Genomic DNA, 26,621 nt, shown 5'->3' with positions numbered 1-26,621 from the left:
CCTCGTGCTCCACTGTTTAGCAACAACGCTGATTGGACGTTGTGCTCAGCGCTGTTTGCGATCAGCCAATCGGTGCCATTTAGCAGGCAGCATCGCAGTGTTTACCCGGAAATGACAGTCGTTCCTAACAACTGTTGTGGAAATCTGTAGTTTACCTATTACGGACCGTTTAAAATACAGTGCAATCATAAATTACCCGTATATGCTGAATATAATCTACTGATTCGTTATGTACAGCGGACTCCTGCCCAGTGGTTTAACCGAAGACGACCTCAGTTCAGATGACGAGGAGGACAAGCCGGGCGATTTAGAAGACGAGAAGAGGGAATTTGAAAAGGGCTCTGCTAAAAACACATGCTCGCTGGAGGAGTCACAATCGACTCACACTGCAGCCAGTGACTCTCCGACATGCAGTATGCCTGGCATATCCCAAGAAATGTGGCAAGTATGTTGTATTGATCTTATTTTTCATTCTAGGTACAGGCTAACCTCTTTGGTTTTAGTGATGCCTGTATAAATGAAGCTAACTCTGAAAGTTAGCTTCACGCTAACTATCTCTAAGTTTACATTTACTATTGCTGCAGTACCCCCAGCCCAGCTCAGACTTAAGCTAACGGTTCATCTGAAGTGAGAAAAGCAGGGTTTTGAAGCCCTCTTCGTATGTCACATCTGTACAGCTGCAGCAGAAAAGAATCAAGAGCAGTGATGCTGTATTCACTTTGTATGTGTCTTTAAGAAATTCCAGGATCTGCGGAGGAAGAAAGATGATATAAGGATATTAAAGGTCACAGAAGACAGAAGAAAAAGGAAAAGAAGAAAGCGAAAGAAAGGTAATGTAGTTCTACATCCAACAGATGGGGGAGTTTTTGTAATTCAATAGTTCCAATATCAATATATTGGCCAATATTAGTACCTTACTCTGCTCTGCTGCAGGTGCTGCAGATACTGCAGAGCATTTTGGAAGAAGTGAAACTTGAGTAGCTCTGCTGGACATACTGTGTGAAGACAGTGTTTATAAAATAAGCACCTTTTATAGCAAAATGTATTTATAATACTGATATATTTGTGATAGGCTAGTGATAGATTGGTTGATAATATTGGCCAACTAGTTCATCAGTCAGGCTCTAATTGTTTGCACATTTTTCCAGTGGACAAAATATTGGTCAATTTGTAAGAAAATAAACCTTTGTATTTGATAGAAACTTACCTTAAAGGTAGTCGAGCAACTTATTGGTACACATGGTATAGCTAACAACTGAAGTAATATCAGGGGTGCCAAACATAAGGCCCGGGGGCCAGACAAAGATTCCAGTCCAGCCTACTGGATGTCTTTGGAAAATCTGAAGGAAGATGTACATTTTAACTATATTGTCATACATTTTGACAGCTCGGTCTACTGATAAAGACTTCTCCCGAAATCATTCGTACTCCCCCAATGTAATGATGTTAAACAATTAAACGACAGTGTAATTGCACTATGTTGAAATTGCACTTCTTTTTCTTATATTGAGATAGCTCAGGTATTGCTTATGCAGTTAAACTACTACATAAAGGGGAATTTCACTGGTTTGGCCCACTTAAGATCAAAGTGGACTGTACGTGGCCATTGATGTAAAGTGAACTTGACAGGCAGACTCATACAGAAGAAACCTACGTATCATTAACTTGTTTGTCTTGTGCGTGTAATTTCACAGGAGCAGAAAGTGGGGAACCTGCAGAAACAAGGTACTGTTACACAACATTACAGACTATGAATAGTCAGGTAAAGTGAAGGATGTTTCCTTTCCTGTTTGTCAAACTATCCTTACGGGCAAATTCCTTACAAAATGCTGTCGCCACAAAGTATGAAAAACACATAGATCTGATTAGAAGGGTAACAAAAGAAATACAGTCAAGTTAATAAAAAGATGGACACGATATATGTCTTATTGCAATGCTGGTCTACATGAGCATTAACAGACATTTTCTCTGTCAGCAGAGAGCGTCAAGAGGAGCGGGAGAAGCACTGGGATGAGCTTAAGCAGTATTTTGGTGTAAATGATCGATTTCATCCCCCTGCATGTTCCAAACCCCCTCCGAAGGTAACAAAGACTGCCTTCCAACTTATCTTCTGAGGTTTAATACTGTGTCTGTCTTAGCTGTTAGAAACACCTTCACATCCTTTGTGTTTCGTTGCCACTGTACCGTCTCATTGTTTTACGTGATATGACATGTGGATTAGGGGGACCTTTATAATAACTCAACCTGACATTGAGAAGTACATTGGGGATTATGCTCAGCTACGTTTAGTGATAAGATTAGGGTGAATCTGCTTTCTAGCGTGGTTAAGATTCAAGTGAGATGTAGGATTTTTTTCTTCACCTGCAAAAAGACTGAAAATCCAAGTGTTGCTTGGCAGAAGATGAGATGGTTACAGCCTCTGTGACTGCAGCTGGAACAAAGACAAAAATGTAAAACTGAACTTTCTTCCATTTGAGTGCATTTCAGCTCTTAAAGATGACCAAACCTTTAATGCAAAACGATTGCAAATTGCTAATGAAGCAAAAATATTTGCAAGCTTGATGAACATTACGATTGACCAATGAATGGGAACTGTTCTAATTTCAATGTGAAATCCCTTTAATGATTATTTTGGAGTATTTTGTGCTTAATTTATCTCAGCAGCATAAGATTGAGGGTTTTTTCTTTTTTTTTTTTTTTGTGAATTTAGCCTCATTTTGAATGGGGTGCCAAGCTGGATGTAACAGAACTTGCCACATTATCATAATGAGGTTCTCTTTCATCACTCAAATGCAGATCCTTGTAATTAATATATTATTTCGAGTCTGGCAAGTCTTTCGAACAATTTGAAGTGAGGTAATTGAGGAAAAACTATATCACAGTTGCCAGATGTGATTATTTATCTGGCAGCAGCTTCTCCAAACCCTAACCTTAAACACAGTTCACAGCATAAACGATGACCGTCTGTCCGTTTGAATTCTGCTTGTGAGAAACTGCTGGTGATAACTGAGTTCACGAGTCGGATCGGGTACGTTCAGGACATTGAACTGTAATGAGCGCACTAAATCAGAGCTGACCAATCGGAGTCAAAAAAATTAATAAAATTCTGCGTTTTAAAACTTGATGTTTACTTTACTGTACTTTTACAGTGAGTCAACAATACATCAGAGGGGACACATTAATAATTGCAGTTTCTTTCCAGTGTATCTTTTTTTTCCACCATGATGAAATTTGGGGGGGCTGAAGAAATCTGGTACTCGGCTCGCTGAGATAGTCTCATCACAGCAGAACTGCCTTGCCATCAGTGACCGGGGGCTTCTCGGCACCCCCCTCTGCTTAGGCCTGTAATGGAAATGTGTAATTAAAGAGTCACATTTATGTTTGGTAATCTCCTGTAGCATTTCTAAGATTTCCCCACTAATATCCAATCAAAAAGGTTTTCATTTGTGAAGTGAAATCTACATATTTGTAGTAATGGCAATCATATTAAAAATAAGGCCCTGGGGACTTTTGAAGTTACTCTTTGATTTTTTTTTTCTCTCTACCCCTATTTCAAAAAAAAAAAAAAAAACGATTTTTTTTTTCCCCTCTTCTGCAGTCCGGCCTAGAAAAGAGCATAGAGAGGGCCATAGCTGAAGGGGACATTGCAAAGGCGGAGGAGATGAGCGACAGACTCGCCACTCGAGAGGTACGTTGTGCTGATAAGAGATCTTTGGGGTGCTCCCGCTGTGACAAATCAGGCTAATGGATCCATGGCCATTTCTGCTGCAAAGACATAGAGGAACAAAAACACACGCAGACATCCACCATTCAGTCCTGCAGCTCTTTTCCATTGAGTTAATGGAAAGCCCTCCCCTTAGTTTTGAAGTGCGGCAGTGTCTAAAGGACTTTTGGCTCTGCTTTTTAATGAAGGGTACATTGCTTTCAAGCCAACTGTTAAATCATTCTCCAGGTAAGAGTTTCATACCTTTGAAGTGTACATGTCCCTAAATGCAGTGCCTGAAGTTTTGTAACTAACCGCCTTGGCAGGCATCAAGGATCAAGTGGTTTGAAACTAATTTAGCATAAAATGTAGCCCACACACACATAATTGTGGTTAAAAAGACATACAGCTGCAGCGTTACTTCTCCGCCGGAGCATCAAAGTTAAACTTCTTTGTTTTATGATGCATTTTGCTTACAGCGTCGCATGAGCATTTTCATTTTGTAATAGTGGCAACAAAAAGATGGAACAGGCTCAGGTTTTCCTGGCATCTGAGGATTTCAATTTGGAGTTATAAGGTGGGAGGGGCCGTCCATTTAACGCTGCTCAACAGAAAAATTAAAGTTATTTAAACGTGGTGTTCAAAAATGTAACTTTTACTCTCATGTTCACGTAGTGGACGGCAGCTAGAGCCATTACTGGCTTCGCTGTGGAGAAGAAACATAGGAGGTGCAAATGATGTGATTTCTTTCGTTAAAAAAAATCTGGATATGATTCGATTTAAAGCAAGTAATCGAAAAACAAATTGCAACCAGAACCTCTTGAATGGATAAGGAGGTTTCTAAATGAAAATATCAACTGTGCTAATTGTGTGAGCATTACATTTGTGACCTAGTATCTCCATTGTGTAATAGACATTGGTGTGCAAGCATTAGAGCCCCTTCATATTTCCATTCTAACTGCGAGCAGAGTGATCGAATATGAGGGAGTTAAATGAAAGCTCTTGTGAGTGGCACCTGTGCTGTACTTTCAGAAAGCCTCTTAGAGCGCTGGTGGATTGGTTTTAGCCTGAGCTGAGGTTCTCGCCTCCCTGGCACCTGCCTTGTGTCTTGCCAGAGCCGTGATGGGACCTGACAGCAGTTTGGCAGCCGCAATTCATTGTTAGGCAGTGATAACTTCATTTCAAGAGAGTATAGATTTGACTATTTTTAAATCCCTAAATGCTAGCTGATGCAAAGTTGTACAGGTTTTCTTTCGAATACAAAGACAAGCAGTCCTGCTCATAGTTAAAAAAGAAAAAAAAATGGGAGAGAAATGGAAGCTAAAAGCCAGAAAGTTTAAGGGATTCTGAATCAGTTATAAAGGATTATAGTGTATATTAATGCAGCCTGTATTTCAGATAGCATTTAGGACCAGAGTGTTTGTTTACCGCCTTCCTGTTCACGTTGACGGGAGCACTGTGACAAACATTTAGAGGATCAATAATCTCCGCTGTGGCCAGAATCAATTTCAAGGTTATAATTGAGTGGCTCATTTGGCACGGAATTGCTTAGATGTTTAATTTGTTTACGGTCATAACATCCTGACATGATTGTGGCAGGCTTTTCACTCGAAGAATAGGAACAGGTTTTCTTCGCGAAAAATGCAAAAGCATTCCGACAGCTGTGAAGAACTAAAGAGGCCTGTTTGTCCCTCTAGGCATTGTTTTGTAAAGAAAATGCTGGTACATGTTGGATGACAATGTTTCAGAGTATTTTCATCCTCAATCTAATGCATTCCCACTTATCTCCTCAAAGCAAAGGGAAATAGAAGAAAGATAGAGAGCTTGCTGTCAGAATCCCCTCTTTTGTAAGACGGAAATGTTTGTTTCTGCTGTTTTGAGCTCCCACAAGTCAATTAATGATTTCCATTTGCTCTACTTCCTTTCTTACGTTTTTTTAATCTAAACATTAAAACAATTTGGTAAAACCCTGTTTTGAAGGCTCCTTATAAATTCTGAGATATGTTTTCTTTCATCTGTCAAACTTCTAAGACACGCGGCTTGGATATTGCAGGTTGTGGGTTTTTATTCTCATTACGGTTTTTAAATATGTTTCAAAGCTGAAAGCCTTTGTTTTTAGATTAATTCGTGAAGACATGCTCAGATTTTTAAATAAACATATTACCCCTCTAAAGAAATTTTTATTATTGTCTACAGTGCATTTCCAAAGCTTCCTAATGTAGTTTAATAAATTATACAGACAGTTTCTTTTCTCATAAAGATGCCTGTTGATCCTCCTCAGCGCATTTAGATTTCTTTTCACATGCTTTAGAAGACAGAAAACAATGTAAAAATCTCCTTGCCTCTAAAGTAGTCTTAATAGTTCAGTAGATTAAAAGGTGCAAGTCCTCCAATTAAGACTTGGTCTCCATCCTTTGATTACTGCACATTATTTTACTCTGCAGCAAGCTGCGTACGGGCTAATTAATTCTGTAATTAGCATAACAAGAAGTGACAGACACATACACTATAAACGGCTCAAAGCATGTCATGAGGCCTGATAGCATCCAGCAGCTCATATTTAGCAGATTGATTTTTCTGTTCCTGGTAAATGAGCTAGTATGAAAAGATTATAACTGATAAGTAGTAAAGAAAATCTTATGTTATCTTATGTTTATCTGTAGTCACTGTATCAAACAGGATCAAATGCAGTAAAACCAAAGCAATCAAAGTGTTATACTTACTTTTTCACACGACTATAAGGTACTGAAATCTACTCAATTTCTACATCTAACTCTACTTTTTGACTGGGTGCCACTTTAGCTCACATGGTCAGACTGCAGCGGCCCAGATTTGAGTCTGACCTGTTGACAAAACCCCCCAAAAGCTTAAATCATCCATTAAATCATCAGCGTCACACAAAACATTCAAAATTACTTCTGGAATTTGTGTGATTGTGATTTACATGTAACAGGAAGAGCAGTGGACCAACGATTGATCCCTGTGGGACACCATAATAAGGTGCTTTCAATATCTAAATAAATATGATTTAAGCTATCAGGTTATCACACTCAAAAATTTTATATCCATCCATCTTTTCTATCCACCCTACTTGTTAACGATTCAATTCAGGGCCGCAGGGGTGGGAGCCTGGAACCTATGCTGCGTGTCATTCGTTGGGAGACAGGCACACCTCTCGACATGTAGCCAGCTTACTATTACAAATTATTCTAAGTCCTTTGAAGGGTTATTAGAACCATGCAATTTTCGGAACAATGACTACTTATTCTATAATGACTGTACTCTAAATCGGACACTAATGTAAACTACTGTCTTTGTTGCACTAATCCACATTCTCATTGTAGTACTTCAATCAACAGGAAAAATGAAATATCTATTTTATTAAACAGAGCCGCTGATCTGTTTTTGAATGTATCCGTACATTTGCTTCATATACAGTAAGTGGGTATATTTCTTTACAAAAGACCATCATGTTGTGTTAGCCTTTTATTGCCCCATGGCTGTCATCACAGTTATTAGAGTGGCATTAACATTTCAAAACAGAAACTCTCTGTAGTCTGCCACAAACATGGATGTCGGGTGTATTTCATGACTTGCAGGAGCTTAAGGATATGAAAAATGAAAAACTATGTTGCATTGCTGCTGGCCTCACCATCAGGATGGAAGCAGCCCCATGTACATGGCCACAAGTACAAAGAAGGTGTCTTAAAAGACAGTTTTTCTTTTCAGCCTATGCCCTGCAACAGAAAAACCACCACCAACAACAAACTATGCACGGCCCAGTATGTTTTAGACCAGAGGCTGACCGGCATTGAACTTTTAAGGCCTATACTGGTATTTGGTGATTTAATTGGATATCGGAACTGCTACATGTAGTCCGGATTGACCTTTTGTCGTGGAGCTTTCTTGTTATGCCACTTTGAGTAATAATAACGTGCTACATCCAAACTGTTTAAAAATGAATCCCTCCTAATAGATTGTATTGTAATTAGCCATATGAATATGTATTAACTGGAGCCATTTATAGTTTCTGTAGCTTTTGAACATGCGGATGGTTATAACATCCCTCATTATGTTCTAGCTTGCATTTCAATAGTGCAGCTGCTGAAAGGAAAAGCCCCACTGTCCTTGAAATCTACCCTTTGGAAAGCCTCGCTTAAACGCTGTGAAACAAAGGTGGCGCGGCATTTTGTCAGAGGAGACATGGTGGCTTAGTTGAAACAAAGAGCTGAACTAAGAGTGTTTCATGATATTTATGTTATTTAACACCTTTTTTCTTCTCGCCACCTTCCCCCCGCCATGCCCTGTGTTTGTAATCAAAAAATTAATGAGCGGCGCTTTTGTGGAAAGTAGGGTTTATCAGATTTTGACTTTCCCCGCCCCACATCAGAGAAGGAGTCTGACTCCGTCTCCCCTGCGAGCCCCCCCAGGCCACCTCGCAGAGAGTTCAGGGAAACTCTCCTCTTTGTTCATTTTTCCTTCAGCATAAGCAATTTATCACTGAATGAACTTTTATTGTATCTCTGGATGACTCACATTAAATTTTCGCCCATTAATTTTGAAATGGATTTTGAAATGGGTACTAAGCTTTTATCAAATGCCTGGGAATCTCATTTGGATTATTGTATTTCATTAATTACTTGATAGACAAAGCATACTTTTCAATGTAGATTTGTGTGCTGTTTAATTAATTAGCATGTTTTCTCTTTTAATTAAAGCCATTTTTTTTAAATTAAAGCCCACAGCAAAACACATATATAATTTGTTTGTAATTAGGCCTTAATTGGTGGTAGTGGAAGCTTAGCACCCTTGGTTTCTTTTTTCATGATTGCCATTTTATTGCCAGTCACTCATTAATTAAACAGTTTTTTTTCTAATTAGCTTATAAAACTGTTGATGGCATATTATTCTAAGTGTGAGTTCAAAGCTTGCTAATAAGCCTACCCTACTCAGAGGAGGCGAGATAATGAAATGGCACAAAGCAGACGAACTTTCAGAGATTTTTTTTTTTTGTCTATTCCCTAAAGATGACATCTTGTATGTATCTAGGATCAGATTACTAGAAAAGGAAATGGAGACATTGCTGTTCTCCTGTGCCTTCCCTGAAGTGCCATTGTTTTTAGCTTTCCGTGTAATTCTGTTTGTCAAAGAGGAGGCAAGATGACAAAAAGCTCTAATGAGGCTGCCCCAAAGAAAACTGACACTGTAGTGGGAATATAACAGCATGAAGGTGCGTGCTATGATATTCTGACTGTATTATAATGAAAACAGTGACACATTGTAATTGTTTATCCTTCATTATTAGACATTGACAATCAGTGATTTACCTTTTCTACGATCACTGTTAAGCTCCTAAGAAAAGCTATGGCAGTTTGTCCATTACATAATTACTTTGTTTGCTATTGGAAAACAGTAACAACATATTCTGCTTACATTAAAAAAATTAGATATTTTACTCTATTATTTTAATTTCCTTCAACTTTATAGTCTGGCTTCACCACAGAGTTTTTCTGAACTAAGTAAATGAAAACCCCAAATAACAAAAAATGGCCAAAAGATCTTTTATTGGTGATAACTAATTCCACATTGCACTAGTTCTTTTTATAAAATCTAATGTATTGATAGATTAAACTGCTCAGCAGTATGTACAATTAGCAGCCCTTTGGCTTTATGTTGGACGAAATCAATTTGAAGACAAGTGATGGACAAAACAGTCTTTTACATCAACAAAATAATCATTTGTTTCAGGAGTCAAACCAGCAGGTATGAACAAATGTATCCTTTTTAACAAAGTGCAGCTGTAGAGCAAAGACTCGATGCATCTTTAATAATAAAAAGCTATATTTCCTTATGTAACATTTGATTTCTTATATTGGAAAAAAAAAATCTTAGTTTGTGTAAGTCATTTGTATCACTTTGAGTCATTTTCAGAAATAATGACAGTATCTTTTCCTTTGTGTTCTGTAACAATAAACTGACTATCATTGGGTGTTGACCTGGCCCTCCAAAGGCCTAGTACAAGTTAGACTTACTGTGAATCATGTAAATAATCTGTAGACGACTTGATAATAAAAACAGCAGCAAGAGAGCACCTCTGATTCTAGGGTCGGATTTTTTATTTTACCTCAACCTATTGTTTCACCTTGGAGATTTAAATAACGGACTAACTAAATAAAATCTCGTAAAATCTTTTCTTTTGAATACGATATGGGTGGTGCTGATTGACCCCTCGATCTTTTGACCTTCCCTGTCCTGCTGCAACGCTGAGGCTAAGAAGCCAGAGACACGTATTTCTTCCCCCTTCCACCTCAGTCCTAAGAAATTATGCTGAAATAACACACAAGCTGCCTAATCTGATATTCATTCCTTTCTTATATAGCCCTGCTTTCCAAAGTTGACTAAGGCCACATTATTTAGGCATTAAGGTAGTGTGATAAGGGAATTAGGCTGGTCATTAATCGTTTACACGTCAAATGCAGCAGAGCAGCTCGGGGAGGTGATTTAGTGAGGCAAAGCCATATAGCCCTTGTTAATCCACCTCTCACACGTTTTAATTGGAAGAGGCTTCCTGGATAGGAAATTTATGAATGGATTTAAGGCCATTTCTTCCTTAAAGCCATCATTTATTTCATATTGTTAATAGGAGCTTTAACACTTTATCCACATGGAGACGTATTTTTCTCATCTCCCATTCAGCTATTGTCTTTTTGCACTGGCTGGTTAATTGCCACAGTGTTTTTATGATCCCTGTGCTACAAAAGGAGGGACGCAGCGTAAAACAGACACACAAATGAAAACAAAGTGTGAAAGCGTTATTATGAGCAACTTTGTGCGTGATTTCCACACACGCAATGCAAATTTTGACGTATTTATTTTTTGTATCAAGGCCCCATGTTTGGGTCTCTGCTTGAATCTCCATGACGACCCAAACATGGATGAACAGAAAACGGCACTATTGACTTAACCCTCCTAGTGGCCTTAAGCTGCTGCTGCTGCTGCTGCAGTGCCAGCATTGTGCAGGCTGAATTTTTTGCCTTCAAATCTTCCAAAGGTCAGAGAATTAATCCTCTGAATAAACCTTGTTTTTAGCAGGGCTGCACACAGGCCACACAGGAGAGAGAGGGAGAGAGAAACGAGGCACGGGAAACATGCATGTGATGGACATTTAATTGTACATTAATATGTGGTGGAGTGGGAAGAATTGCCTTTTAGGAGCCACATAAACAAAGAATGCAGGAGGTTTTCCTGTCTCCTGCCTTTATTCCCGCTTTGTACTTCCATTCTTATTTTTCCCCAGCCTGTGATGTGAAAGGATTTGGCACTAAGATGCACGCAAGGGGAGGGGGGAGGAAAAAATCCTGAAAAGTGGATCAAAAAAGTAAATGAAAAATAATGTCATATTACTGAAAATATGAGAGGCTAATTTGTGCCGACTTTTTGCTAATTTTGTTCTCGCCACAGAAAGAGGAGCCGTCACCTGCTCGGCGCCACAGCGCTGACAGTGCCAGTGATCCATGAAATAAGCTGCCGCTGGCTTTGTTCAGATAAGAATGAACAAATCTGCACAATGTACTGCTCTCGGAATCTCATTTTCATACTTGCATGCAGGCTAAAAGAAATAAGCTGTTTGCAGGCTTGATTAATCAGACATTTGAGGGGGTTTTTTTTTGTCTCTTTGATCTGTTCTGTCTCCTAGGTAACTTGGTTGACATTAATGTTGAGCCCCAGCAAAGACAATCAGGGAGTGTAGACTAAACAGATATAAAAAAAGAAACAGGGAAAATATTAAAGACCTTTAATGCTTTAAATGTAGTAAAAGCTGTGTTGTGAATTTAAAAGAGGGGGAAATGAGGGCCATGGAAGTGGGTTTTAATTTTGCTTTTGGAATGTTCAGGAAGGCGTGTTTTCAAGACCTTTTGCATTTCAAATGCAACCCCACAGGAGAGCAGGTTAATGTGGGTAATCCTCGTGTAGGCAAAAAGAAAAAGCTCTGTCAGTAAATCTCCAAATTAAACCATTTAGCATCATGCAGTTTCGTTTGATTTGCTCCCAGAATGAGCCAGTGTGGCTTTCTTTTTTATTTTTCCTTTACAAACACAGAGAGCAAGAGCTGTTCTCAGATTTGTCAACAATTTAATAAATGTGTGGTTTATAATCTCAGCATGCATCAGAGCCACTCAGAAGCATTTAGCACCTACGCTGCTCTGCCAAGAAGCAGGGAACACCCTGAAGTGGTTTTATCTGCTCGCAAATCTACTGCAAATGTTTGAGCAACCGTCCCCCCTCCTTGTTATAACTCTCTTAAAGAGGAGAGGGGAGGAGAAAAGAGGAGAAAACATGATTAGAGGAATTTAAAACCTATAAAAATGGCAAAGAACTGGAGAACTGTCATAGTATGTACGCTTCAGGTTATGCAGACGCTCTCACAAATCTTCCAGTGACTGTATAGATGAATGCCTTGAGGGCCCAGCCGGAGCCCAGTACTTGCAGCCAGCCGGAGCCCTTATCTTAAATCCAAGCAAAGTACCATTAATCTTTTTGAAAGACCTTTATGGCTTTTAATGTATCCCAAATTAGAACATTTTACACCCTTGGTTCCTGAAATATGGTGATAAAAAGCCTTTAGAGTTTAATTTTTCCTGCCTGCTCGCTCTGACCTGCTTAATCCCAGCATGCATTAGGAGATATTTTAGTTTCAGTCTTTCTAATAAAGTTTATCCCACTTAATTATAATTGAAACATTTTTTTCCAGCAGGTCTTTTTTTTTTTTCAAGTGGCGCAGTGGTGGCACATTTCTTCATTACCTTAAGACTTTCTTTCCCCCTTGATTGTACTCTGAATATTACAAAGAATTACCCAAAGGTTTGGTGAAATTGTTCCAAGTTGTTTATCAAAGTTTGCCTTTGCTTGAATAATAAACCTATCTCAGGAGTGAAAGAGGGGGCAGGATTTTTCCCTTTGTTTCCTGTGCTTCTGTGTGACTGGGGTTATTGGGATTATTCTGCTTCACAATACACACATATGCCTTCCCTGGGATTTGAATGTTTGCCTCTTACAGTCACGGTCATTCTCTTCACTTCTGATTTCAGGGACTGCCTGCATTGCTCCAAAAAAAAAGTCTCTTTTACAATTGGAGACGAGTGGAAAACGCCTTTGCAACATTTTTGAAGTGGAGGGGGGGAGGCAGCACAGCTGACATCGTCTGTCATTGTTTGTTTAGTATTTCATTTGCACATTAAAAAAAGGATCTAAAAGAAACAGCATTGAGAGGATGGAGGGGGAAAGACTGTAAACTCTAAGCTGAAAAACACAGCTCTTAAAATACATCAAATATATAGTGATGAGAATTTTATTGAAACAGTGCTCATGTTCAAAAAAAATAAAACTACACTTTTTGTTAATATTTGTAGAGACCTGTGCATAATATTCAGCTTTTAGTTCTCTACAACATCTAAAAATTCTTTGCAGTCCTCGAAGAAAAAATGTCACATTTAATCTATCATCTAAAATGTGAGAGAGCCGAGTGACTTTATTCGCTACTCTTTGACAAAATACAAAGAAAACAAGCAGATATTGATATTTTTTCCACTTTTCTTTGTAATCTAAGCAGGTGTTGTCCCTACTTCCAAGTTTAGCATCCATTTAGAAAGTGTGTAAGAAGCTTTAGCTGCTCAGATACATCAAGGAAGGTTCAAATCCTCAGTAAAAACAGGAACATCGAGTCCTGCTACAGACCTGACTACGCAGGCTTTGGGATAATATATAAAAACAGAACACGTTGAAGCAGATTTTCTCCATTATGATGGGGCAACCTGTCTGCCATGTACCTTTTAAAAAGAGCTGCTCACATATTGACTTCATTTTTTAGTTTTTTTTCTTTTAAATGCTTCATGACTTGTAAGATATTGTACATCTCATTCATAGAAATAAGCAGGTGTTTGCTGCAGAATTATTGTTGCATACATGTAAAATAGCATTTATTCCTACTGAATGAAATATATAATGTAGGCTTTCGTGGTCACATTCTGTCAAATATGTTGCACTCAGTCCTGACGTCACATATCGCCAGACTTGCTAGACTGCAGGATTGTACGGCATTCACGTGTCGTTTGGTTTAATGACAGTTTTGCTGTGGTGTGGAGGAGGCATCGCAGGCAGCAGAGACTTCGACAAGAAGCCACCCTCACACATCAGTCAGAAGGGGCTTTTTTCTTGCCACAGACTGATTTTCATTCTCTAATGAGCCTCTCCTCTGTCTGCCTCCAAATAGATGGCCGTGAAAATCGCTCAAGCTGCTGATTGCCGTGACTTTGTGCAAGGCAAACAGGAAGAGGAAGCTTTGAGGGCAGCGCAGAAAAGGAAGAAGCAAATAGCCTGGGGGTATGACGTCTGTCTCTGGTCTCATGTTTATGCTTGCCATCATTTCTGCCATGCGCGACCACTCTGGGTTCAAGTACAGTTAAGATAGAGCTGCCGAAGCCTGAATTAGCTAGTGTGATTGAAGTTGATGGCTAAAATGTATTCATAAGAGCTTCAAAGTTTTTTTTTTTCTGTTTTGCAGCTTTGAGGCGAAGAGGCGGTGGGAAACCAAAAGCAACATGGGCTACATGTGAAAAACACGGAGGAAGAAGAACAAGACTTTATGTGTGTGTGTGTGTGTGTGTGTGTGTGTGTGTGTGTGTGTGTGTGTGTGTGTGTGTATATATACATATATATATATATGTGTGTGTGTGTGGCAGACTGATCATGTTTCTTCTTATAATTTTTTGTATATTTTGAAGATTTTACAGCAGCAGCATGGGAGAGGAGAAAAGTCAGCAGTTGGCTGAGATGAAAAAAAAACCCAATCCAAAGAGTAAAAAGGAGGAAAAAATGATGGAGCATTCAAATTAATTCCTAAGGCACCCACTGGTGTCTGCATTGTGTTATTTTTCATTACATTTCAGTGATTTGAGCGTTCTGCCCCCCCCCCCCTTCAAATTAAATCTGGTGTACATTACTGGATGATGCGTTTATTTATTGCTGTAAAGTGGGTTAATCATGAAGGCGCTCTTTTCTTCTTCTGAGGAAGAGAAAGGAAAGATTAGAGCTCTAATGCAATGTACAGGATAATGTGCGATAGGATTTGGGAGTAGAAAATGAAATTTGGCTGCTGTAAACTGTTGTGAGCAGTCGTAAACTGGAAGTTCGAAGCAGAGGCTTTGCTGCTGGCCCTCGCCCATGCTGGGAGACTCGCTATTGTTTCGGAGCCTGAACAAGAGGCGCACGCTGTTTCTCGAAGCATACACTCACTGCTCATTGTGTGATGAGCTCTCTTCAGCATCTGTAAACTCGTCTAAAAACCGTTCCTCTCCCTCTTACTTTGATCTTTTTTCTTCTTCTTCTTCTGCTTTTTTTTTTTTTTTTTTTGATCTGCAGCGCTTGCCTCCGCAGCTACTCAACACTTCTGAAATGCTCATTCAGATTCCAGGAAGTGTTAATTGCAACCAGCAAGCACAATAAAAAGCTGAAGAAAGATAATTACTTTTAGTCATAAAGCTTGATTTTTTTTTATTTTTTTTTAACCAAACCACTTTAAAAGAAAAAAAAAGACTGCTTTGCTTCAAGGTAATGAGAATTAAAAATTAATCCACCTAAGTTGTTTGCATTTCACATATTTGAGCACTTTGTCCCCTGGTGAGGCGCGTTCTCATAGGCTCACTGCATCGGTATGGAGTAAATTTAACAAAACATCAGCAATAAAAGTTTTTAGGTCATTATGACGCAAAACACCTGAGCTAAAGAAAACCAAATATGAGCTCGAGAGAACTTGGTGAACTTTAAAAAAACAGGCAACTGTTTTGTATCCTCTCATGTCACGTGACTGTGTCAGAGAAGCTGTCAGTTGGCGGGAATTGGTGCTAATTAAACTATTAATTATCTCTGTAATGAGACACAAGTTAAAACTGTGTTAAGCACATCAAAGTACAACATGGGATTTCTTCACTTTGATGAATGCTATGAAAAATATATCTTGACTGAAGAGTGAGGAAACATCAGAGATGCTTCATTAACGGCAGCAGAATTAGGAAGGAAGAAAAAAAAAATGTATGGCCTTTGAAAGTTTTTGGATAAGTGCTTAAGCGCGAGACATTTATTACAGGGAATTACTGGATGCAGGTCTGATTATTGCGTATTTCACAAACATTGCAGAACTTTCCAGAGATAAGAGCGCTCCAAGAAAACCGGCCTCCTTTTTTGCTGCTACAGGATTATAGAACAAAAAACCATCACAGTACGTGGACTTGTATTCATGTAGCCTTATTTTAAAACTAGTTGATGTCAGTGAACATGACCGGTGCTGATCCAAGAGCAGCGCAGCGACGTATCAATAGCATCTCACTTATTAATCTCTTTGAACGCAGCATAATGCCCTGAGCAGAGATGAGTCTGCTTTTAAGCTGGAAAATCCACTTTCCCATCATGTTGAGGAGGTGTTTTCAGTAGTCTCTTACTGGAGGCCAATCTTAGCCCCTGACCTGGGCTGATTTGTCGCGAAACGCAGAGACAAATTCCTTGGGCACATGTCGAACCACTTCTAGGAAAACTGTTGTGTAAAGCCGGCTTTGAAAGAAAAGAAAAAAAAACCCCTCAACAACAACAATCCCATTAAATGGTTGGAAAGCTGCTGTTGTATGAAAGGGAACATATGTTGCTGGTAACAAGACTATCGCTTGCTGCTATCGCCGGCTGGAAGAGGATTAACTCGGAGGAGAGATCTCCGAGATGCTGCTGATAAAGGCTAGCCACGCTGAAAAACACTTCACACCTAGAGCGCGGTGTAGCTCAGAGGAAGGCGGCTTTGTTTGTGTGTTGTTAATTGTTTTCACATCAAATTTTAGCTGCAGCGGTTTTTGGGGGGATTTGTTTCACACATTTTTTTTATTTTTTTTAAAGTTCAGCTCCATTTGGAAACCATTAGTTTCCAAACGGAGTGGAGCTGAGAGCCAAAACACCACTTTGGCATTTCATAAAAGGAAAAAAACCAAACAAACCAAGAGTTTTACATCTTTATTATCAAAGTGTGATGTGTTTTGTTTTTTAGTTTATTAGTGCCTCATGTCCTATTTTGTTTTGTGCCTTGAGCCAAAGCAGAAGAGCTGTAACGTGTCAGGTTTTATATTTGATATCACGTCAGTTATGATTGTATTCTTGCACACAAGCCCCCCCTTTCCCCAACACCTTATTCCCAAAGTAACACAGTGGGAGTGACAGACAGCGTGGATGTTGACATATTCCTTGGCTGATTTAATGACCTGCTTAATTCTGGCACGTCGGCAGCCCTCTCAGATGTTTTGCAGTTTTAATTAGTGTAATCGTCGCTCTCGAAAAAGGCCACAGGGTTGTTTAATGGGTCATGTTTGTCAAGATGCACAGAATTATAACACAAAAGACATGCCATTTATTCAGCGCTACACTCTTAGAGTGATTATGGGTGTCACAATTGATAATTAGAGGAAGAATTGATTCATCCGAAAGCCAAAATGAACCTCTGTGGTGTGAGGAAATTAGTTTGACAGTGTTTGGATGAGCGGTGTTTACACTGCAGTGAGGCGGTGTGGGAACACTTCACCACTCTCCTGTTAACCGAGGCAGCGTGCACACACTTAACCGCTGTTTGTGGACGGGAGAGTAAGGAGGCTGGATGTGACATCTGGAGTAGCGACTGGAAAATTTTCAGCTGTGACCAAACTTTTCATGAAATTATCAATGCGCTGTTTCATTCTGCAGGCTCGTGTCACATGATAAGCAGAGGTTATGGTTCCGATTTTCAGGCAGCAAAGAACAAAGTTCTCTGCACAGTTCTCTCAAAGTGTGTGAATTAGGTCAGGCTAACAGTTATGATTTATAAAAACTGTTTAAATGCACTTACTCTGCACTAATTAAAAACTATTCTATATTATGTGGGTTACATATACACCCTCTTAATTGTTTCTTAGTTCAAAACTGCTTCGAAAGCATCTATTTTATCATTTAGCCTGACTTGTAGAACAAAAGAATGAAAGTGAACTTTCAATTAATTTTCTCCCTTTGCTATCGCGAAATAAAAACATTCCCACGCACAAATATGCTGAGCATGCACTCATTACGTATTCATCTTCATTCTGCAAACCACATATTGCATTTTATCTGAATGAATTATTAACCAAGTTAATGAATATTTCATTTTTCTTTATGGAACCATTTAACAGTCCCAACAGAGGTAATGACATCTTAAGCAGAACAAGTACCTGGAAAAATGGGGAGGAAATTATGTTTTTGACCAGTTAGGTTATGTCATGCAACATATACAGATATATTGACCTGTTAAAAGCTTTTATTGTAGTCTGATTTTAACAGTGAGCATGTGGTGATTCAACACTCCCCCTTAAGTCATTGTGTATAAATTTGCCTTTAATGTATAACTTGCACTGACCTAACAAAGGATACAGCATGATCTAAAGCAGCCGGAGGGGATTTAAACTGAGAAAATGAAGTTAATGGTGTAATTAACGTTACCTTGATTTGTCTCAGGAAAGGCCTCACTAGCTCCAGTTTGTGTGGTAATTTATTACTGAATTCCTATATGAAGAACACGCACCTACAGTACAGCAGGTAATTACAAACATAGGCTTGATTAGAGGACTACTACTCTAAACTACTCTGAACTTGTTAGTGATCAATTAACACTGGTAACACTGTAGTAACACAAGACAGCAGCAGAGTTAACCCTTATACACAGAAGTCATGTGAACGTTTTACACCAAAAGAATGGAAATAACGCTTTTTTGTTTTTGTTTAAAAAAAAAAAAATATATATATATATATATATATATATATATATATATATGGTCCCGCCTATGTGTGGTTGAATTGGATTCTACATATATGTGGCCCATGAATTACAGTGAGTTTGACACCCCTGGCATACATTCACTGACTTTATTAGGTACACCTGTTAAACTATCCATTAATGAAATCAGCCAATCACTGTGCAGCAACTCAATCCATTTAGGCCTGTACACGTGGTCAAGACGGCCTGCTGATTTTCAAACTGAGCGTCAGAATGAGAGTTAAAAATTAGTATTTCAGAAGCTGTTGATCTACTATGAACCGTCTTTAGGGTGTACTGATAATGGCCTGAGAAAGAGACAACATCCAGCGAGTGGAAGCTCTCTAGACAGAAATGCCTTGTTGGTGTCAGAGGACAATGGACAGACTGTTTTGAGCTGAAAGGAAGTAACAGTAACTTGAATAACCATTCCTTTTCTCTACAGTTCGTAGGCTACAGTAGTAAAGGCCACTCCTGTCAGCTAAAAACAAGAAACTGAAGCTACAATTCAGATGGGTCATCAATCCTGTACAATAGCAAATTGGAAAAATGTTCCCTGATCTGATGAGTCTCAAATTCGACATAAACAAAATGAAAGTGTGGATCCATCATTCCTTGTATCAAAGGTTCAGGCTGCTGGTGATGTGGGGGATGTTTTCTTGGCATACTTTGGGCCCCTAAGTACCAACTGAGCATCACTTAAGCACCACAGCCTATCTGACCATGTGCATCCCTTTATGACCACAGAGTACCCATCTTCTGATGGATGCCAGCAGAATAACGTGCTATGTCACAAAACTCAAATGATCTCAATCTGGTTTTTTTGAACATGACAATGAGTTCATTGTGCTCACTGTCACTGTACTCAGTCACAGCATGTTTGGGATGTGGTGGAGGTTCAAATCATCTGGCAGCAACTGCAGGATGCTATCATGTCAATTTGGACCAAAATCTCTAAGTTAGGTTACCAGCACCTAGCTGAATCTATGCCACAAAGAAATTAGGCAGTTGTGAGGAGTCCAGCATGGTACTAGCATGGTGTAACTAATGACGTTAGTAGGTAGCATTTATGCATAGCATATACAGTAGTAAAATTACCGCATAGTATAGCATATAACATGACATATAGCAATCTAGCATAGCCAACAATAAACCAGAACAGCATAATATAGATTAGTTTAGTAGTGACATATTTTAGAAGAGCTCTTTACTGTTAAACATGTAAAACAGCAGTTTGGTGGTAGAACTAAAAAAAAGCGGTATAATTACTTCCTTGTATTAGATATCCATTATAGTAATCTAAAAACTGATGCTAATAACAGCTGAGTTATGGCTCACAAAATACTGCAAGTATAGCCTAAAATGTACACTGTGCATTTTAGTGAAAATAATCATTCCCCCCCCCCCCATTATGGCAAATTCCACCTTAACTTTTCGTCACCTCTAGCTTTAAGACTAACCCGAGCTGTCATGTTGACTCCAGATCCTCATTTATGCACTGTTGTCTCATCGGTGCAGTGTTTTATGAGCACCAGTGTTGTCATGTTGGAGGCTTGTCTAACAGTCCGGGCAGGCCCGATGAGCAGGGAACCAATTTGCGTCCAAACCCCAAGGAACTCCAAACTCTCCCAAGTAATTCCCTTTATTCCGACTCGTTAAAACCTTGTCTCGACACAAACAATAGCAACGCTTTGTAAAAGTGACTTTAAAACCTCTGCCAAGCATAATTTATCATTTGAATGACAATAGACCACTTAGCACTGCTTAAATTATTTCTGTGCTCTATCTGCTACTTGACTGTCTTTGTGTTGTAACAGCGGACGATCATTAACGCCACAGGGTGATGTGGTGCTCGCTTATCACAGGCTCGGTCCTCAGAGTTTACTTTAGATAGAAACTGCTGGGCCATGACAGCAACAGCTTGTTTTTTATTCCAAGACTTGTCTAAGTCATGACTTATTAGATTTAAGTGTAACAGAGTGAACAATTCAGAAAGTAAAATTATACTTTGAAAGAGGTTATGTCATGTGAGAGGCTTCATATGATTAATTTATCTTAAACATTTTCAAATGGACGGGAAAAGAACAGTCTTAATCATGACAGCAGGAATGAGGTGCAGAGAGCAGGGGAGGATAAAAAAACACTACTGACTGAGGAACTCAGAAATAAAGGCAATCTCGCTTCAAGTGATTTTATTAATCTCAAACTGACATTAATGTGGAAAGATAACGCGTGTTGAACTAATAGAGGAACGTGTTTACATCTGGGGTTCAGTTTATGTCGCTGAACTGTTCCACAACAGATGTTGTGGAATCTTCTTAATTTTCTCCATAAATTTCACCCAAACTTTGCTGAAGGTGAAATTTGCACACTAATAACAAATCCCACAAACAGCAAAGCTAACAATGAATTAACGCTGCTAGCGAGGGCTTCATTCCTCTGTGCCACAGAGCTCCACTGTGCTCCATTAAAAATACATCAGTGAGCCACACTGTTCCTTCATTACAATAAACATACTCTATAGTATATTTTGGGTACTCTGCATACACCTTCCTGCTGCTGAAAAATACTCACTAAAGCACCAAATCCAGATTAGTCCACCACTGAAAATAGTCCCCAACAAATTCACTATTTACCCCGTTTCGTGTAACGTTTGCAGTAAACTGAATTGTTGAATTACATCTTTAAAGATTTACATCTTCAGAGGGGGAAAGATCAGTTGGATCTGAGAGTCATAGAGAAGTATATGTAAAGTATTGTTGGCTTATTTACTTTCTTGCTGAGGGTGAGATAAGAAGCTCAAAAATACTCCTTTGCCTGTCCATTCTGAGACTAAAGCCAAGATTGTTTTAAGCTAGCATGAAGACTGAAAATGCTGAAACATCAGGACTGCCTCTGTATATGTATATGACCCCAGTCACACATGGTTGCTAGGGGAAAAAGTGTATCAAACTCAAACAGTAAACAGTTACTGGATGAGTTGCAAAAACAGTGCCATCCTAAAAACCTCCTTGTGATTGCTTAGGTTGAAAACAGACTGCTGCAGTTGCATGAAAGGTGCCGACTTGTCTGCAAACATTCTGCAGTTTATTCTCCATGTTGTAGTGAAACTTGGAAATTTGACACACACCAGAAGCAGAGAACATTCACCTTCAAAATAAAAGCTGTACTTTACTGCTGCAACCAACACAGTTCAAAAGGTGCAACTTTTACTTTGAAGGCAAACCAAATCTGTTTACAGTTTGTATTGCTCTCGTCACATTTTCACTACCACTTGGCACGTGGTAAGTGTTTGCAGACACATCCCACAATCAGTGACTTTTCCCTAGCAACCAGCAGATGCCAGGGTGTCACTTGACAGGTCTTTGGGCTGGTTTGACTGGGTGTTTAAAAATCGATTTCACAGCAACTGCCAGCAAGTGGTTGCAAGATGGTTACTAACTGGTCTCTGAGATTGTGTGCCTGGAGCCTAATGGGGTATTTATGTTGCCCTGCTGCCAGCTTTCATTTAGTATGACAGCAATATCATTCTCTAAAAACAAAAGCACATGTTGAATTTTGCTTCAGGGTCAGTAGATATAACCTGTGTTAGCTTTTATGTCCTATTGACATGATTAAGGACAAAAGTCTAACAGCAGTTCATATGTGCTTTAACAATACGTATTTTGCATATATTGTTAATGAATTTCAATTTCTGATTTGAAATGCTCATCATTAAGTGACCTAACAGTTAAGTATCATGTTCAACAGCAGACAGGTACCAAATTCCTCCACCGTGTAGCTTCGTGGCCCATCGTTCCCGTCTTGTTCTCCATACAGTGATAACTGCCATAATGAGATTTGCCATTAAGAAAGAAAAGAATGAAAAGGACCCCAGCCATCTGTATAGCTCACTATAGTAAAAGACTGAATGCTATCAAGCCAGAATTCAATCACTGAATTATAGCCTCTTTGTGTGCGTAGGGCTAGTGAGTACCTCACACTATATTCATTTCAAAAAGGCCTCAATTTAATTAGTTCTCATATGGTGAAAAATTCATGAATTTGTCTGCTATCCCCGCTGCCATTGTTGTGAATGACTTAAGCGGTGGTGTTGGGCTTTCAGGCGGTTTGGAAGGAAAAACAGCCCCCCACAAAAAAGAAACAACTGTTTATGTAAATAGACATTGCGTGTTTACTTGGTGGAAGAAAGCGAGGGCCCTGAACAGAGTGCTAAGCTTAGCGTGGCTCTGCCAAAGGGGACCTCTCACCATCAACTTCAGTCTTATTAAACTGATTACCAACTCCAGCTAATTAATCAGAGACAGTGCCCTTTCTTGTCATGCAGGGAGGGAGCTCTGTGTGTCTCACAGAGTTCCTCTCTCACTGCCTCCCCCTCCCATCTGCTCGCCTCTGTTCCCCCCTTTCTCCCTTTTCTTTTTCCTGCTTTGATTGAAGTAGGGGAATGGTAATTTTCATGCATCATCTGGGCCGGCAGGATGGGAGGACAAGTAGTAATTACGTTAAACAAACAAGGCCGAGATTGCTTGAGAAGCTACCTCTTTATTTAAGCTCGTGAAATACGAAAACAGGGTGAGAGCATAATGGTTTCAAAATGCATTTTACACCCCATTTTGTTCATTGAGTTTGATACGGTTTTCATCTTAGATAAGGAGTTGTCAAAAAAATGTAAGCGAAGACATAATTGCCATTTAATAGCAGTTTGGTTGAGGTGCTGCAGCGTAAGAAGTTCAGGGATTTGAATGTAATTTTTTGTCAGCCTTTGGTTTCTGGATAAGCATGTTGTGCAAAGCCAACATGTAAAGGTTTGCGGCTGTTAAGGAGGCATGTTCAGTAATCTAGTTAATCTTACTCTAGTTTTATAGGCTGTTTTAGACCAACAAAGTATGTTGTTTTGGCATAACAACAGAAAGCCAACCTGCACTTTGCAAACCTAATGCTTCTAGCACTGTAATATAGACTTTCACAGTCTGTATTTTTAATAGGCTTAAAAATACCTGGTGTGATTTCATTAGCATGATTGGGTACACCCTGAAAAGAATTTTGATAAAGACGTCATCATCTGCATATTTAGTATCATGGCCACGACTATACTGCATCTATGAAATCGTAAAAGTTAAAAGTCTACAGTGCAATAAAAAAACCCCAAAAACAAACAATATTCAGAAATGCCACGACCTTCTCTGGGCCCGAGCCCATTTAAGAAACAAAAAGGAAACTTGGCCTTTGGAACAACATGTATCATGCAGAAAATAGTTTTTCTTGCTTATTTTAGCAAGACCATGCTAAACGACATTCTCCATGTTTTGCAACAACATGGCTCTGAAACATTTCCTAGCTCAGTGTTCCCAAACTTTTGAAGCCACAGCATGTATTTCACTTTAGAAAAATCAAACGGCACACCACCAAACAAAAATGTCACAAAAAGCATACTGATAATTTTCCACCATGGACCAGGTACAGCGGAATTGGCTCGGTTTGTTCCCAGTATACCTTTTTTGCTTTCTTCTCATGCTAGGGCCTTCATCTGGGTCAGATTGACTACTTTTTCTTTTCAAATATTTATCTATTTATAGCACTGTGTTGTCTCACTCACAGCATGACTATTATGTAATTTCTTCTTCGTCTTCTTCTGTTTTACTGGCAGTTAGCAACCAATTTAATTAGAGCAGATAGTTGCACTGCCCTCTAGTGGAAGAGAATGTAATTGTTCTGCCCGTTTCTCACGCTGGTCACTTAGAGTACTAATCAGACGGAACCAGATAATCTTCCACGGCACACCTGATCATTTCTCGCGGCACATAGTGGTTGGGAAACACTGTTCTAATTATACAAAAAAGGGAAAAAAACAGATACAACAAAAGAAGTCCAACACTGAAGAGCATCTGAAGTCCTATATCAAAAAAGAGTGTGAACATATTAAGCCTTACAAACTGCAACAATTGGTTCATTCAGTCTAAATAATTCATTACAAACATTCTGCCAACCAACAAATTTTTAAAATGACAAAATGTTAAAGAACTAAAGAGCTGCATGAAGACGGACATACTCGCTTGCTTGTTGCATAAGTCTGTTGTGACGTGCCGCACATATCCAAAAGATAACTTAATACTTAGATCAGTTTCTGTGTTTTACATTTAAAATAGAGAAAAATAAATGCTTTTACTGCCATTACCTGCAGAAGAAGACTTGATTTGTTCTGTTTAGGAACCAGTGCAGTTAAACAGGTACATAGTGGCTTTGTTTTTGCCAGCTGGTTGTAAATAACATAGCTCAAACAGACCTTAATTGGACGTTCATTAAGTCAATCCATGCGTGTAAACATAGCGGAGGTGTTTAGCCCCTGCTTCATACAGTGCATTCCGTCTTTTCTCCTTGAGTGCGATTCTTTTGCTGCTAAACCTCCCAGAGTTTAAGCCTCCCGTGATTAACCCTCACCGCTTTCCACACGCTCAGAACCAGACATTTTTAATGCCCTTACAGACGTTTACGTTAAGTTCATGCACTGCTGTGTCTCATTCCGGTGACTTGGCGTTGCATGTTTAGTCACATGTTCTAATTGCTTTTAATGGCTTATTTAACAGCGTTAATTTTTCAGTTATTCCACAGCTGGCTAAATCGTTTCTCATCTTTCATTTCTCGCTTTTCTTTCCTGAAACTCACGTGTGAACCACCTTTGTGTGTTTTTCCATTTCACATCAGAAGGTGTTTTGCCTAAAACAACAGAACTTACCACTAAAGGTCAGTAGGGATATGCAACGTTGTTTTCTTCACACTTAACAATGCTTGCTTTTACAGTGAATGGTAATATTCAATCAGAACAGTTATGTTTAGTAGCAACATTGTGAAAAAAATCTGAATCAAAACAATACAGTGGCATAATTATTTAATCTTAACCGTCAGACGAGTATACAGTGAGTGTTTCTGCCTGAGGAAAGGGTGGTTTGTGTGGGAATGGGGCTTGAGAAGCTCAGATCCCCATTTTCCCAACTTACGCTTCCCGCTGTTCTGTCTGATTGTGTCATCTTTGTCTTAGCCTGATGTGCTTGCCTCCTCCTCTGGAGAGGCTAATGCAGGCTCTTTTTTCCCCTGCAATCTCACCAAATGCCAAGTGTAACTGGTGCCCTATTGCTCCTAATTAATGCGTGATTAAAGAGTGAAATAAGGGATTCTACCAGTGATTTGTTTTTTCAAGGAGTAAGAAATTAATCCCCTTTGGATCTTGCAGAATCATTTAAGGATTCTCCTTGTTCTGTTTATCAAATAAACCAAGTAATTAGAGACTTTAGATAAGTAGGCTAAATTGATGCCCGCCCTATGTCTTCCCGAGCTAGTGTTGGCTGATAGAAACAGCTGTGTTGCTCTGGTAATGTGCGGCATTATACTTGTCCAATAACAATGCCCTTTGTGTTTGGTAGTCGTGTAATTACGCTGGGGAGCCTCCTTGACCTTGGTAAGCGCATCTATCTTACTACTGGATCAGTGTATTTCATTTCTTAACACACAAAGATACATCACAGGGGAGTTTACTGACATCCCCATGAATGTAATTCAGAGTACAGACTACATTACTGGCAATGCACGATTGTGTAGTATGCAATAGTGCAGTTATCCAGACTGATGATACACGCACAGCCTCCGGCTATTTAACAGCGTAATCCCCAGCTAACTTATTGTAGCCCTACTGTATCTGGCAGACCAGCAGAGTGATTTTTATTACTTTCCCCCGTGTACCCAGGGGAGGCATCTTATCTCACCACTTGGTTTTATGCAGTTTGGTTTTGAAAGGTCTACAAATGTTGGAAATTTGAATTTAGTCTGACCAGGTAGACACACGAAGCAGCGACTTCACTTTGGTCCTTTGCTGCTCATCACCCCTCCTGTATGGAACAGGGTCGACCATTTCTGGTGTTGCATCAGTGTTTCCAACACTGCACCTGCAGCAAGTGTCCAGCCCGAGACCTCAAAAAGACACTTTGAAGCCAAGCAGGGCCGGTTTCGGCATCACGAACAAAGATTGAGCACGTGTGTTATGTTGTCATGCTCTTTGCAACAGTTTGACTTTTA

At 39.4% G+C, this 26,621-nt stretch overlaps 1 protein-coding gene across 3 annotated transcripts; it reads left to right on the top strand.

Moving 5' to 3' along the window:
• The first annotated feature begins 93 nt into the window (after positions 1-93).
• On the top strand, positions 94-15,139 carry fam204a (family with sequence similarity 204 member A). Of its 3 annotated transcripts, XM_080869241.1 has the most exons (8): positions 94-445; positions 737-830; positions 1,695-1,725; positions 1,976-2,081; positions 3,599-3,688; positions 13,974-14,083; positions 14,265-14,365; positions 14,404-15,139. In XM_080869241.1, the coding sequence occupies exons 1-7, from the start codon at positions 230-232 to the stop codon at positions 14,314-14,316; spliced, it is 699 nt and encodes a 232-aa protein (XP_080725367.1). In that variant the 5' UTR covers positions 94-229; the 3' UTR covers positions 14,317-14,365; positions 14,404-15,139. The 3 variants fall into 3 exon arrangements, with proteins under 3 accessions (XP_080725367.1, XP_080725368.1, XP_080725366.1); XM_080869242.1 differs by having other exon boundaries at positions 1,979-2,081; positions 14,265-15,139; XM_080869240.1 differs by having other exon boundaries at positions 14,265-15,139.
• Positions 15,140-26,621: the final 11,482 nt, after the last annotated feature.

This window comes from Rhamphochromis sp. 'chilingali', assembly GCF_963969265.1.
Source record: "Rhamphochromis sp. 'chilingali' genome assembly, chromosome: 20".
NCBI classification, from domain to species: domain Eukaryota; kingdom Metazoa; phylum Chordata; class Actinopteri; order Cichliformes; family Cichlidae; genus Rhamphochromis; species Rhamphochromis sp. 'chilingali'.
Note: the sequence above shows the minus strand (reverse complement) of the source record. Positions and strands in the feature narration are given on the sequence as shown.